This window comes from Rhopilema esculentum, chromosome 12, assembly GCF_057945365.1.
Source record: "Rhopilema esculentum isolate cy_ngs chromosome 12, ASM5794536v1, whole genome shotgun sequence".
Classification (NCBI taxonomy): domain Eukaryota; kingdom Metazoa; phylum Cnidaria; class Scyphozoa; order Rhizostomeae; family Rhizostomatidae; genus Rhopilema; species Rhopilema esculentum.
Window position 1 is genome coordinate 2863797 of NC_142826.1, and position 15995 is coordinate 2879791.

At 35.7% G+C, this 15995-nt stretch overlaps 1 protein-coding gene across 1 annotated transcript in view; it reads left to right on the top strand.

Moving 5' to 3' along the window:
• LOC135681555 (uncharacterized) overlaps nt 1-15995 on the top strand; it is a 43431-nt gene that overhangs the window by 11613 nt on the left and 15823 nt on the right. The window contains exons 12-19 of the mRNA XM_065196093.2: nt 83-150; nt 1192-1335; nt 2077-2131; nt 2239-2341; nt 2856-3044; nt 4606-4666; nt 7141-7198; nt 10732-10869. Of these exons, the coding sequence (XP_065052165.2) occupies nt 83-150; nt 1192-1335; nt 2077-2131; nt 2239-2341; nt 2856-3044; nt 4606-4666; nt 7141-7198; nt 10732-10869 (816 nt within the window). The remainder of the gene's footprint in view (nt 1-82; nt 151-1191; nt 1336-2076; nt 2132-2238; nt 2342-2855; nt 3045-4605; nt 4667-7140; nt 7199-10731; nt 10870-15995) is intronic.

The window sequence follows — 15995 nt, forward strand, 5'->3', positions numbered from 1 at the left end:
CGGTGCTACACCCTTGCCCCCGATCTCAAATTCCAGTTTATGTGATTTGAAACCATCTAGAAACTTTACTTGTTCTTTGTAGGAAATGCTTGAAAAGGAGAGCAATGATTTGAAAGAGAGGCAAGAGAAAGAGGAAAATTTTGAGAGACGGTAATTAAATTATTTCTAAATGGCACGAAATGGCGGAACAAAAGCTTGGGTAACTGAAATATAGTGTTCATGCAACATTCAGAGCACAAACTGTGGAATGCCGGACGAAAAGTATACTTCAGCTACATGTGTTTTACTTTCTTGCTTTGTTTAGTCCTAGCGCTTTTTTGAAGTTTGTTAAACGCAAAGCTTTTTGATTGATTAAATTATTTAACGACTAAAGAAGCAATTTACAATATAACAGTCTTACAAGTAGGATATTCTTGAAACTTATAAGAAATATTATGTGGAATATTTTTAAGGCTGAACAAGACTGCGCATCTCTTCAGAAATTGTCGCTAACAAGATGAAGGCGTTTTTGCCCAGCCCTCGCTAGAAGCCCCTTGACCGCTGTCGCGTACATCGCAGTCCAAGCCTTTGCATTAAGCAGAGACTTTTCAAGATCTTCCTGTTGTTATAACACTTTTCAAATATGTTTTGCCAGTGACATTTTATTGCCCCTACTATCAGGTTCAATGTTTCAAAATTTGGAAACAAAATTATTTTGTTCACATCTCTGTCTGAAAAAATTGACATTGCCTAGGAGGGTTTGCATTTTTTAACGGCAATTTTTAGTTGGCAACTATGCAGTAAAAACAACAGTTTTGAGTTTGAATAATCGATTTTAAGTGTTAAGTTTCACTTACAATCATATGATGGGATGGGAGCATTCTTTTCAAAAGTATTCGAAACGCCACAATATCCTGGTTTGCTATAAGACTAAACCAGACGCATATCTTCCCAAAACATTGCCGTCACTTTGAAATTTTGTTTAAATATTTTGCCTATTTGGTTGAATGATTACCTTGGTGTTGACAAACTCCATCGTCGAAAGTTTTCAATGCCTTTTCAAGGTAACTCTGCTTTTAATGCCGCTGTATAAGTCAAGGTCTCAAGGCTAAAAGCTATGCTCCGTAATTCAAAGCACTTACAGTACAGTTTCTAAATGCTGTGGTTTAGCCTGGACTGAGGAGTAATCTCATTATTTTATATATTTTGCAGCTGCAAAGATAATATTGGAACCTTATCGACAAAAATAGCGTCATTGAAGCAACTAAAGTTAGAGTTGGAAGAAAATGTCATACATTTGAAGGATGTCATTGACTTAGATCTTATTTGCTTTTCCCCAAGTGAAGAGCATCAAAGGTTTGAATCATTATTATCTAACATTATGTTATGTTTCATTGTGTTTCATTATGTTATGTTATGTTATTTTATGTTATGTTATGTTATGTTATGTTATGCTAAGCTATGCTATGCTATGCTATGCTATGCTATGCTATGCTATGCTATGCTATGCTATGCTATGCTATGCTATGCTATGTTATGTTATGTTCTGTCATGTCATGTCATGCTATGCTATGCTATGCTATGCTATGCTATGCTATGCTATGTTATGTTCTGTCATGTCATGTCATCTCATCTCATGTCATGTCATGTCATGTCATTTCATGTCATCTCATCTCATCTCATGTCATGTCATGTCATGTCATTTCATGTCATGTTCTGTCATGTCATGTCATGTCATGTCATGTCATGTCATCTCATCTCATGTCATGTCATGTCATGTCATGTCATGTCATGTCATCTCATCTCATCTCATGTCATGTCATGTCATGTCATTTCATGTCATGTCATGTCATGTCATGTCATGTCATGTCATGTCATGTCATGTCATGTCATGTCATGTCATGTCATCTCATGTCTTGTCATGTTAATGTTTTGTCATGTTAATGTTATGCTGTGTTAAGTTGCATTATTTCATAGCAGTTAGTGTTGTTTGATATTGTATACTATTAAAAATTCTAGCTTACAGTTTAAATTATGTCTTTTATTACGTTACATGCATATAAGAGATTTTATTTTTAATATAATTTCTTTTTGTAGTATGATTGATAAATTGAGCAAGCTTTCAGAAGAACTAAGCACAGCCAAGTACAAGGTTTGGTTTTTGTAGATTTGTTTGTTGTTAATAACAGTTTTGACAGTCGACAACATTTTAAGTCTTATTGTAAGTGTGTGTCTCATATTAACTGGTATTTCTTTAAGGATATTGATTGCGGTGCACAAATTGCAAGGATGAAAAAGAGGCTTGATGATATCGAGGCTCGCGTGGAAGAGTTAGAAAAGAAAAAACAAATTGCTGCATCAGGTACTTGTAATATTTGATATTCCAAATTATTTTCGAATGGATATCATCTTTGGAATGGCAGTCTTGCACAAAGCCTGCCATGCCTGCTAGAAAGTTCCAGAACTATTCCGTGTTAGAATGTGTGTGAATGGTTGAAGCGCCGTTCAAATTTGAGCAGGAAGTTTGAGAAGGATTTTTCCTGTTATCTCCGATCTTCTAGAATGTGACAAAATTCCTGAACTTTTAGACCTTTTCTTTTACGTATGTAGCTGTTTCAACCCAAACCTAGCGTATTTTTATCATTCTAGCATCAACTAAGTCTTGATTCTGTTAACTCATTGTTGATATCTGTTAACTCATAGTTTACCATCAAAGTTTTAGAAAGTTTTGACCGTCGGCAATGTAGTAGTTTTAATCAATTTACAGTCCTAGACACATTTAATCAGTTTTACACTTTCAGCGAAGTCTTCAAGTAAAATTGGCTATACCTTTTGTCATTTTTGGGCATTTCCAGTAATTTATCTTCGTATTTTAGCGCGTAATTTCAAAGCGGCGAAGAGTATAATTGAAGAAAGAGATAAAGTTTTAAAAGAGGGACAAGAACTTCAAGAGCAGCTACGCCTTATTGAGTCTGAAAAGAAAACACTGAACCTGTCGATAGAGGAACTAAATAACAAAATTTCCCAGACCAACGAAAGTATTTCTTCAACTGAGGCTGATTTGGGTAAGAAATCTCTTAATATTCTTTCATGAGTAAATAATATGAACATTTTGTTGATCGATGCATTACTGATACAGTCGCTGTCAGAGAAGTAAGACGTTTTTGCCTAGAAGCAATGAATCTGTATCTCATTAAAGCAATAAAATTTGTCAAAAAGCAGTATGATTCTCCTTTGATTGCATTCAAGGCCTTATATATAGGCACTATGTTCCGACGAATTTCTGTGGTCACCTTAATTCCCATTGGTTGGATTATACAATAGGGTATTGTTACCTATCCCAGTCGGCATGGCGGGAATTAAGGTGATCCCCTTCGTACTCTAGGCTGGTAGGCTCGTATCTGAGAAAAAAGCGCAGCTAATGTAAAGGTTCTGTAGTTCGATAATAGAGGGCTGTATATTTCTCCAGATACTAGGCCCCTTGCGATAACAATTGCAACGAACGATATACATATTAATTCAGTTTCGCGATACTCGTGTTCACTTCAATTCTTCAGGTTACAATCCTTACTCACGATTATAAGGACGGTTTCGCATTGCCAAAATATTCAACTATCGTTCTACCAAATATGGTAAAAATGTCCTTATATAACATGCAAATTCTTACACACACTGCAGAGCTTAAAACGAGACCTGTTGACTGATGGGACATGTTTCATTTAACCTTTAGAGGACACTTTATTGCTGTGTGTTTGCATATGTTAGAGGATTCCAGATAACGTAGTTTTGTTTACTTGGTATTTCAAACTAGTGAGTGACCGTTGTTTCTATTACCGAGTCCCCATTTCTTTGAAATCTGATAGAGAGGCATAGGGTCGATTTCTTCGCATTGTAGAAAGGCACTGTCGTGATTTATTCACAGCTTCTGTTGATATGAGAGTATTATCCTTTCTTGAATGATTTCTTCACCATAGTAGACAGTGTCGTTGTGAAAACAGTGGTAAAAACCTAAGTTTTCTTATGCGGTTTACTTTCGTCTCTCATGCCTAAATTCTTAAGTCGAAAGTCTATGAATTAGTTGCTTACATAAAAAGAAAATATACATAGTCATACCAATTTTTCAGTTTCGATTCTTCGACCAGCATTTCACATAAAACTGCAGATGAGTTTTTAAATTGAAGTGCCAAAACGAACTAAAATAGCAAAAAACACTGCTTATTAAACTCTTTCGCCTCTAATTACTTCAACAGAAGAAGTCTTGAGCATTTCTCGTTTTTATAAGAATTAATTCTTTGGTTTGTTAAAACCCAGTTCTGCACCTGTTAATATTTTTTATTTTGATGTTCCAAGTTCCCAACTCTTGGTTGACTTTTATCAACTAATTGCTGTTGTCAATTAAGAGGGAACTATGACTCAGCGCACACTATGACTCGAAGCTTTGTTCACACTATACCGGATTCGTTTGGTATCGGATTCACGTCGACTCAAAATGAATCCGGTATATTGTAAACAAGATTCGAACTGCCTCTATCAAGCGTGTGAATTGTAAGAAATTTAGAATCGAAATGGGGTTTCCCTCATCTCTCTTACATAGTGAAGAAAAATCCTCTCTTTTTCCGTTTACAGACAAAAATATAAGCTCGTCTTTAGTCAAAGCGATCAGCAAGTTACAAGAATATTTGACAAGGTAAGCGGATATTTTTTAAGTCGACTTCAGATGAGTGAATTATTTATTAAACATTTTAATTTTTAGAATCATAGTCTAGTTTCTGATCGAATTTCTGATCTCTAACATCTCTAACATCCTGATTAAATATCTGACTTTGACTGTTGCCTGAGAAAAACTGCTTCCTTGAATCTGTTTTTCTAACCTGTGTTTTTCGATTCTTTGCAAGTGTTTTTCGTTAAGCTTGCCTGAAAACAGTAATAATTTCTTATGGCACAAGCAGCTATTGAGCATCGGTCATTACTCGTGTTTATAAGAACAGGTTGTGAAATCTTCTGCAAATACCGAAAAAAATCACTCCGAAGCTCCTCGATATGAAGGTTACTATTCAACACTCTGTGCCCGATTGATCAATGCCTTAAGGATTGCATATGGCATTCTTGAATACCAAATAATGAGAAATCATTAAGGGTATCTCGCATTGTTCTAGGGGGCATTATGCCCTCTTCTAGCACCAGTCTGCCAATGTCTCTTTTTATTGATGGTACATTTGGGTTGCAGATACGCAAACCATAACGAGAACCGCGAAATTGAGAGTCATATCCTTGTTCGTAGTGCTTATTTTGCTACGAAAAAGCACCATCCATGCAAGACTGGTCTTTGAATGAGGCTAAACCCGTTTTAGTTACGCATACTCAGCTGTGCATGTTAAAAAGAACCATTTAATCTATTAAGCACCGGGGCAGTGTTTAGAACTTTTGGCTTTGGATGGGGCGACTAATAGATAGAGGCGTTTATTAGAGAGGGGTATTTATTGAAAGCTGCAGAATAAATCATTTTTTTCAAACCAATCAACGCTAAATCTGAAAATACAAAATCTAATTGATTGTTAAAAAATCACCCTCCTCTTTTCCTGAATCCATTTCAGTTGCTAAATTCTCCTCTACGATGGAATCTGATATTTGAAATGGATGCCCTTTTTAAAACATTGTAATTATCCTTTGAGACATTAGTTTACAAGGGCAATGCTCAACCTGGAAATGATTTTATGATTTTTTCAACATTGCTTATAAAAGTGATAAAAAAGCACGAGATTGCTCTTTTTTGCAATATTTCAAAGAATTGTAATAAAAGTGTTTATGTGAGGTTTGGCGTTTATTATACGAGTTTTGTTTTATAAGGGTGTTAATTTGAGGGGGGTTTTTGTTAGAGAGAGGGCGTTTAATGGATAAAATCAGGTAATGACAAAAAAATATTCCATGTATGGTAACACAGGACATGGTACTGCAAAAGTGACTAAACACTGATCTGAGGTAACGAAAAAGCGACACATTTTGAAAGAAGATAATGACTTATAAGAAGGGGTTTTGTTATCACTAGCTTTAAATAAGACCGTTTTAGCATTTTTATTTGAGGATTTGCCTTAAGATAAATGGAAACTATATGGGGATGTTTCACAGATAAATAAAACTTCCTATGATGTTTGATTGTGACGCAGAACTTCCTCAAACTAATATTTCAGCAAAAGGGTGTGTTTATCGTCTGGGTATTTTCTTCAAAGCTTCATTAACCGCAAAGATTTGCTCTGTTCGTACATCGGTAGTTTTAAAATAGCATTTCACTGCAATGAATGTCCAAAAAAATTGAAGTGTGACCCATGGCTGCGTCAGATATTTTTTCGCTACAAGAAGTAAATAAATTGTTACGTTAAAGGGGGGGTAAACTCTGTTTTTATAAAAGCAAGATAATTTTTGGCGAGCCTCGATGTTCTTATTTTTCGGATGATTATTCAAGGCGTGGATGTTGTTAACGTTGTTCTAATTTCAACATTGATTTTTCTAAAACTAGATTATACTGATTCTGATACCACTAAATAAATGTTTGCGTGGCATTTTCAGTAGCAACATTTATCAGCTGATAAAATCTATTCTGTATTTTGAACACGAGAGAACATTTTCAAAATCTCGTTGTTTTTTCTTCTTATTTTTCATCTGAGGCTTGACATGTTCTTATGCTGTTCTTATCTTTTTGGCAAATCGAGCCTCTGCTTGTCTGCATTCATCGGTGGCGTAACACAGTTTAGGGCACCCTACTACGTTAACTAAGGACCTCCGACATAAATGGGCCCAAAGTTATTTATATATTCATTTTTAAAGACTTTCCTTGATTATATTTACGCTCAAATAAACCTTATTTTCAAAAACTTTAACTATTTAAATAGCTGAGCTACTCCTAGTTAACGACAAAAAGTCAATTTTATAATCTTGCTATTGTGTTTGCATGCTCTACAGCGTGGGGCTGGACTTTTATGCAGACCGTGAGCATCCATAAATAAGGGCCCCGTCTCAGTCTTTCCTTAGGGCTTCAGATATCTCCGTTACGCCACTGATTATGTTAACTTATGTTGTTTATTGAGGTTGTCTGATTGCAACTTAATGTCGAATTATATGTTGTTACGTCACAAAGAACAGCAAACGTTACTTTGTTTATTCTAGATCAAATACCGATTCCTGGATACGACCATTTATCCAATTCGAAATTCAAATTTGTAAGGTAAGCGTTCTGGGAACCGATAAATGTCTCAAGCTATCTTTCGATCAATTATTGGCCAATGAATAATTGTGTGAGAGGTATCACACTCACTGATTGGCCAATTAATGATTGACAGATGGCTGAAACTACACCGTAGAAATCATCCATGCTGTCTACTGCCCAATGTGTCACTTCTTACAAACCTCAAGAACCAAAAGGCAAGGCGTGGCCCTGGTATGGCAGCTTAATTTCCTTTGCCTTCGATGGTTTTCTGCGGTCGTCGGCCATGCGAACGTAATTTCATGATTTGCTCGATGTGAGTCAAAATGGAAGTAAGGAAGGGAATCGATTTTTACCAATCATCTGCTATGTTTGCTCTTGATGTAATTTTAGATACCTTTGATTCTTCACTATGGTTTAAATCAGTGTTTGCTAACCTCTTGGATCCTTGGCTCATTTTTCATTGAAAGATCACAAGACACTCCACCAACAGAAAATGTTAAAAAATGAAACTCTGTCGCCAATATTAACAATTTAAAGTCATCAGTGGCGGATTTAGGGGGAGGGGCAACTAGGGGCAGCTGCCCCTCCCTCGACGAGTTGAATCAAGTCTGGCGCCCCTTTTTTGGAAATTGTTCGCCCCTTTTTTGGAAATTGTGCGCCCCTTTTGAAGAATGAGAATCAGGTGAAAAAGTTTCTGAGACCGATAGGTTAATTTGCTTCAAGAATTACTTAAAGTCATGTTGTTTATTCCGAAAATGGATCTGAAATTGTTGTATACAGCGTACTCTCGTCGTCAATTTTTGAAAATTTTTCAGCGCCCCAACTACCAACTGCCCCTCCTTCAAGTTTGTTCTGGATCTGCCCCTGAAAGTCATTATCGTCGAAGTGTTTTGAATAGGAATCAAATAAACACAAAGAATGAGTATTCTATAATCGAATAAAATGTTTTTATTCGCTCATTGTAAAACCTGGGCCTGTTTTTAAACCAATTAGGTGAAGTTGGAGAATTGGAGAATTTCCCAAGGTGCCGCAGCACAGTGGTTGAAAAACGCTGGTTTGAGTTGTCATAGGGCTCGTATGATTGCCTCTTCAGCCGGTTAACTTGGTCATCTGATAAAACAGCTATAAACTTAATTTATAAGACGAAATCTAAATATTGAATAAAATTGATAAATACTCTAGACTATGACAGATAAGGTAACGTACGTTGTTTCAATTCTTTTCAACAGTGAATACATGAAGTGATTTGCTGGGCACTAGGTTCACATAGTCACTGAGCCCTCCAAAATTTGTGTCAGTTGTCAATTACAAATTGTTTCAGCCTGTCAAGCTCTGAAGTCAACTTCGTTTGAACAGATCATAAGGCTGTTTTAATGAGACCATTTATATACATAGATTTCATACGAGAGAGGAGTGTAGAACAGGTTGTTGTTATCATATTGCGCGATTATAATTCATATTTTCCGTCAAAATTTATGAAGTGATGAATTTTTACAGGATGGGCTGAATTTTATAATCAAAAAAGTGGATTTTGGTTTTTGGTTCTGTGGACTTTTTACCTGGCCATTTTTTAATTCTGTTTTAAATGTTCTGTTTGAGGATGTGAATTTATTCTTGAATCGTGGATTTGTTTTTAGCATGGCGAAAAATTGCTTGTTGTGGTGAATCTTAATGTCTTTCGTGAATAATACTATTTTAATTGGGTACAAATGGCTGAAATTCAGACTTGAGCGATGTTTTCAAAATTATTACATTGATTTCGAAATAATTTTTGAAAATTTTGATAGGCCCATTATGAAAAGGGATTCTTAGTACTAGGTTCTCAAACACAACTTCCTGGAGGATTAAATAAGATTTTAGGGCTTTATGTTTGTATTTTAAGTTCTGTAAATTGTAATTATTTGTCATATATTGTATTTGCCGATGGGTTAGTCTGTTTAGGGAATATTATAGAAAAGGTCTAAATTACAGCAGTTAGAGATAAGCTAACATTCTAAAGTTCAAATAAATTTAAGACGAGGTTTACGAACTGAATAGTTGTGAATAGGGTTACAAAAAGATAAAGTTTTTAAGTGGTATGAACTCTCAACGACAAAAGAATTCTACTTAAGAAAGAGGGAAAAATTGTCCCTTTAGCAGGAATCCGGACCAGTCTAATTCTATCATTTACTTCAGGCCATCTTTTTTTTCGGGCTTTAATTTGTAGACAGTGACACCCGCACTTTAGCTCTTCTATAATTTGCTTCCCTTGACTGGAAATAAAGACTGCCTGCCTGTACCAAAGAAAATCTTGCTTAAATATCTGTCAAACATGTGTTGTCTGAAAGGGTCTTAAGAGTATAATCTCTTCAATTACCTTACGCAACAAAGGATTCATTTCATTTCATATTTAATTATTTGCGGCTATCAATTAAAAAGGTAAAGCTATCAACTATATATCCAGAAATTGCTTTCCAAACTGCCCTGTACAAAGAAAAAAGATAAACCCTAGAATTTAACAATACAAATATACAAAATGAAATAACAAAGTAAAAGCAGTTAAAAGTACTTGAACGAACGCCAGGAATAAAAAAGGTCGCTTTATGTTCTGGAGTTTTCGAGACAGGATTTAAATTATTTTTGTTAATTTAGATTTTGCGTCCAGGCCATTCCATAGTTTCGCCCCTCTTAAAGAAAAGCATTTTTGGCCACATGTTGCTCGTAGAAACGGGACACGGAGATCGGTTTCGGTGTTTCGAAGTTCCCGGCTACTGGTTTCTGATAACCAGTCGAACAGGCACGCAAGATACGAGAGAGCCTCATTATTTGTACACTTGTAAACCATTTTCAAAGTTTCTTTTACAATCAAGTCATGAACTGTCTGCCAGCCCAGTTTCTTTATAACTGGAAGAGCAGAATCGTTGTACGGGCTTTTAGGATTCTGGCCGCACGATTTTGTAATTTCTATAGCTTTTCTAGTGCCGTGATTCCGCATACCCCCCCCCCTCCCCCCATACTGGGCAACAATATCGAAATTATGGCTTTACCAGACTAATCAGTTATAAATAAATAGGAGGTGCTCTCTCCTCGATTAGCCTAGCTACTGAGGAGCCCCTCCTTAAGAAATTCCCCTACATACAATTCCTTTGTCTTCTTGATGTAATACTATATATTGTTTCTTTTAGGTTTCTTGTGTAGCATTTATCTTTGTATTAATTAGTTAAGCATGCTATATTTAATTGTATTTAAATTTTTTCTTTTTTGGATTGTACGTAGTGGAATTTTAAAATTATATGAAACTGAAAACTGGAATACACTCTTTGCACTGACTTTATTGGGAGTTTATATAGTAATTTTTGCGGTGCGATTTTAAACCTGCCTTTACGTAACCATAAGTTGGATAAGGGCGTTCCCTCTTGGTAACATTGGGATTCCTGACAATAAAATGGGATTGTCCTGATATTTTTATTTTGCCCCTCTCTTATGATCAGTCTCAGATTATATTACTCTCCAAACTTAAATATCTGTAAGCATCAAATTTTTAGCATTTAACATATATAATGTTTTTTAAGGATATTATCAATGACATCCATTTGAAATACGGTTGGTCAAAGCCAGAGATAGAAGAAATTGATAAGTGTCATACTCCTTGCGGTGTTCTTGCATCGGAAGATTTAACTGCAACTGTTGGAATACCTCCGGGAGAGCCGGTATGTTTGAATTTATACAATTGATGTCATGTGAATTAAAACTGTATTTATAGTTGATTTACATCTGTTGCTACCTGTCTTTCGACGGTTGTTTTAGGACACTGAGATGCTATGGGAGCAGTGTCCTGCCCTTCCTCTCGATGTGACCACACCTCGTGATAACTTTGGCTAGGATTACAGAGATCTGGTGACTCTCCTCACTCTCTTTGTGAAAGTTTTGTCATATAGTGATTCCGACCTCGTACCCCTCCATGTGTAGTTTGCAAACCTAATCACTCAGCCATTCCCTCACAAGTTTTTTTTGTGTATTTAAAACAGCAAGTTAGAACGGGGCGCCGTCCTAAAAAGTTCGAAATGGGGGCTGTGCTATAGGCAAATTCAAGAGGGCACACCCATGAGCATACCCAATATACTTTCTGTTGTGTGTAGGAACCATGAGCCCCCCTGTGCCCATACCAACCCCCTCCACGGCACCACTGTGTTAGACGAAGACGATATATCCAATAACCGATCACCTCTTCCCCATACACTGGCCACTTGCAATCAAAAGTCAAACAATTTTACACCACATTTTCTTCTATGTGGTTGTAGCTTTGTATTATTGGCCAATAGAAAAACAGACAAAAACTCGTCGCTTTTCGATCTTTGTATTGAACTTCAATTTAATGTATAACGTGTTACCCACTCTGCACTTAGCTTCCCCTTATAGCAAATTTAAATCTTGCAAGGGACTTTTCTTCGTGATAATAGCAAATTTAATTCCTACTGGGCCCAAGTGATTCTTTGCTTGCAACTAATGGCTTAACTATGTGCAGCTTTGCTGTTTTTCATTTTCAATCACTTCATATTATATACAGATGTTTGAAGCTGGATTGGGGGCTGAATCCCCCTTGTAAGTGCCAGAAAGCAGCCCTTCTCTACTCTTCGCTATACGTTTTTGCCCATTTTTGGAGAATTTTGGAGAATTTCTTCGCAAGCCCCCCCCCCCCCCCCTCCCCACACCCCTTGCACTGCTCAAAGCGCTTTTTTGCTTTTATACCATTCAAGACGCAGATAAAAAAACATACGGCAGCCGAGACAGTGGACTTGCTACAAGTCTCTCTGTTCAAAAAAAGTGAAAAAAGAAAAAATGGGAGGGAACGAGAGCTATTCCTTCCCATCCATTTTTCCCTTTTCCCTTTCTTTAAAGAGAGAGACTTGTAGCAAGTCCACCGAGACAGAGGAAACGTTCACAAAAACGTCAAGATAGCGAAACCATGCGCTTAACTGAGCTTGTTATTGCCGTTCCCTTAGCCTTATTGCGTCTAGTTATAGACGTGTCTTTACAAAGTGTTTGACGTCACTCAGAGAAGCTTGTTTCTATTTCTGCTCTTTCGAAACTTGTTATTTTCATTGATATCAGACTGTTATATCTCCGCTTTTCCCAATTTTTTCAAATTGTGTTGTTACAAAAGCTTATTTAATACCAGGCTAATCTTCCTTTTGATTTACGAAACTTTGTTTATGTATTTTTCATCTATGACTTACTTTGTCGCTTTCACTTCCCACATTAACTGAGTTTCGGGTTCTCCTGGCTACTAAAAGTGCTTGTTTGTCGCTTTCACTGCTGCGGTAGAGTATGGCATTACAGGAACACAGTTAGGTTTCGTATCGTAAATCGCAGAGACTTTCGAAAGAGGAAAGAGTGGCTCTTGAAAATATGCTGCTTTAAATTCAAGAAGAATCAGCTAAAAATAAATTAAGAAATGCTGAAATAACTAAGGAATAATTCAAAAACAACAATTTAGCAAAAGAGAAAGACATGTTTTCTACTTTTTTTTGAAAGTTCAGTTTTGAGATAAATATTTCCTAGTCCAACTTTTCTTGTTCCATCGATGACACTTCTGTTTGCCTCTTTGGTGTGTCCCCAACCCCGATCACCTTTATATGTTCTCCCAAAGTGCAATCAAAGTATTTTCTCCACTCCCTCGTAATGATTTCACTGGTGTCGTTGAAGGAAAATTCCCTTTTTTTATATTAAAAGTAATGACACTATCCCCCCTTCCCATTTCTGATTACACTGTAATAGAATCTGCTAAATCCTTCACAATGCCTTGGCGAATACACTCTTTTTTTCTCAAAGAGCCAGTGAATTGTTCTTACTTTATTCTTAAATTATTATGGTTTCAACAGCGAAATCGCTAGCAAGTGCTCAACGGGAGTGTTCAGGCATGAGTGACCCAACCTTCATTTGCCGAAAATTTTGAAAAATTCGCTGACAAAGCACCTCCAGATGTCCAAAATCTCATTTTTTAGATGCAATTGGGGTTTAGATGCATGGGGTTTCAGCCTCTGGGGCTTTTCAGGACAATAAGTCAAATCATAATATTAGTTTACGATGCGTCGTTGTACAAAGTTGTTGCTATATGGATGTTATTTATTCTTAACATTCAGAAAATACCGAACCTGGTATATCAGATCCCTCTAGAAATTGTTCCGCAAGGAGTTTTTCTTGGCTTGCACGGAACTTTCCGGCATTTTCGAAAGCTTGCTGGACATTGTTTTTATGTTGAGCAGTAAAATCTGACTCATTTGAAAGACCAGGTTAACGGTATGGAGCTGCAGTTAAGAAGTTTTAATCGGCATTTGATTCTCGCTTTTGATTCACATTTGAGGTCTCTCCGCTTGCGGCTTCAAGTTGTGGCATGGGAAAAAAGGCCGCTGTGTGGGTTTTGTTCATCTCTGTGGTTTTGTCGGACCTTCGAAATTCCCCTCTGCTCTTCTTTTTGACCACGGGGATTTCCCTTTGCCTACCTTTTTCAACCAATAACGTGGAACAAGTTAATGCGATCACAAATTGATGCGAATAGCGAGATTGGATTGCAAAGTAATTAACGCCAACCAACGGAATTTAAATATTCGAATGGTATTTTTTAACGCGAATTTTCAATGTCAGCAAAACTTTTTATTCAAATAACTTCATATTCAGTACTGGAAAAACAAAAAATGATATAAAAACTTCAGGTTTAGGTGGATTTTAGATTCCGAAAAATTTATATCATTCGAGTGGGACGAGCCTGAAACATTGTCAATTTTAGTGGCTAAAGTGAAAGAGGTCGAGTTTCCCCTGAACAGAGAGTTTTTGGATGACTCGAAAAAAGCTACTAGGGATTAAGCAAGATGATAATGACGAAGAAAATGTGGAATTTCAGACGAAAACAGTCGATGACGAGGATATTCTTGGATATATATGTTAGGTTTTTGTATATATATGTTATATTTTTGGATATGTTTTATGTTATATGTTAGGTTTTTGGATATATATGTTATATTCTTGGATATATATATGTTATATTCTTTGATATTTTTTATGTTATATGTTAGGTTTTTGGATATATATGTTATATTCTTGGATATATATATGTTATATTCTTTGATATTTTTTATGTTATATGTTAGGTTTTTGGATATATATGTTATATTCTTGGATATATATATGTTATATTCTTTGATATTTTTTATGTTATATGTTAGGTTTTTGGATATATATGTTATATTCTTGGATATATATATGTTATATTCTTTGATATTTTTTATGTTATATGTTAGGTTTTTGGATATATATGTTATATTCTTGGATATATATATGTTATATTCTTTGATATGTTTTATGTTATATGTTAGGTTTTTGGATATATATGTTATATTCTTGGATATATATATGTTATATTCTTTGATATTTTTTATGTTATATGTTAGGTTTTTGGATATATATGTTATATTCTTGGATATATATATGTTATATTCTTTGATATTTTTTATGTTATATGTTAGGTTTTTGGATATATATGTTATATTCTTGGATATATATATGTTATATTCTTGGATATGTTATATGTTATATTCTTGGATATATATGTTATATTTTTGGATATATATGTTATATTCTTGGATATATATGTTATAAAAAGTATTTTCAGTTACTCTTGTACCTAACTCAAAACTAGAAAAAGTTGTGACTACCTTCCGGTCCTTCCATTTTCGACGTTTTCTAATGTCCTCTTTTTTTCAGGTATAATAATTTTTTCAGACATAATCGTAAAATGTAGCTATTTTCAAAGGTTTTGAAAAGTTACTTAGAAAATTAAAGTGGGATGAAATTATTGGACGTTAATTTGACTATTTAAGATATTTAATAACGGATGAGAAATCTACGCAGAAATGAATTTAACGGGGCTTTAATTTATACTCCTTTTGATTTTTCTTCTCCAGTGGCATATCACTCCCAAAAAATTCCCTTGGCAAAAATCCTTTTTTATTCGAGAAAAATCCCCCTTAATTCCCAAAAATCCTATTAATGTAAGAAAATCTTGTACAGTGTGGGATTAGAGTGATATTCTACTTGCTACTTCTCTCCATTTTCTCCCACTTTCCTTCCAGTGGCGGCGCTAGCCTCTAGGCTTCGAGGGAGGAGGCAAAACTAGAAATATATGCCACGCCCTTTTTCCTGTCGGGAAACGCCCTTCTACCAACAGGAAACTCTAACTTTACCAATTGCAAACGTCCATGACATACGCTGGGCTATGTAGAGGAAGTTATCAAATCTGAGAATCACGTCACAAATATAAGAACATGCCAATATATTACCCCTCCCCCTCCCCCCTCATTTTCTCATCGAATTCGGACGAACAACAAAACATGTTTCCTGTCAAGAAATGGATGTTCATAACTGCTATAGGAATATCTTTGGAACAGGGAAGATAAATAGTAGAAAAGCGAGATTTCAATCAGAAAAAAGGATTTCCAAGGAATTTTTTTAGATAAACAAAAGGATTTCCACAAAATGTTTACATGATTTTCAGGGAATGATATACCCCTCGTAAAAAGAGGATTTATTTTAATTTTTTCTTCTATCAGTACTGGAGTACCTATATTTTAAGACCAAATTTTAAGCGAAATGTTTGACAAATAGGAGAATTTCTGACTGACTGCTTATTTCCTCTGACTGAATCTGTGTGATAGTTTTGTCAGCTTGTGTGTAGACTTCTTTTTATACGAATATTGCAGGCACTGCGGGGAGGGCTGGGGCTAGGAGGCTAAGTTCCCCCACTTTTTGCCAAAAATGCAAAAAAAATTAAAAAAAACCA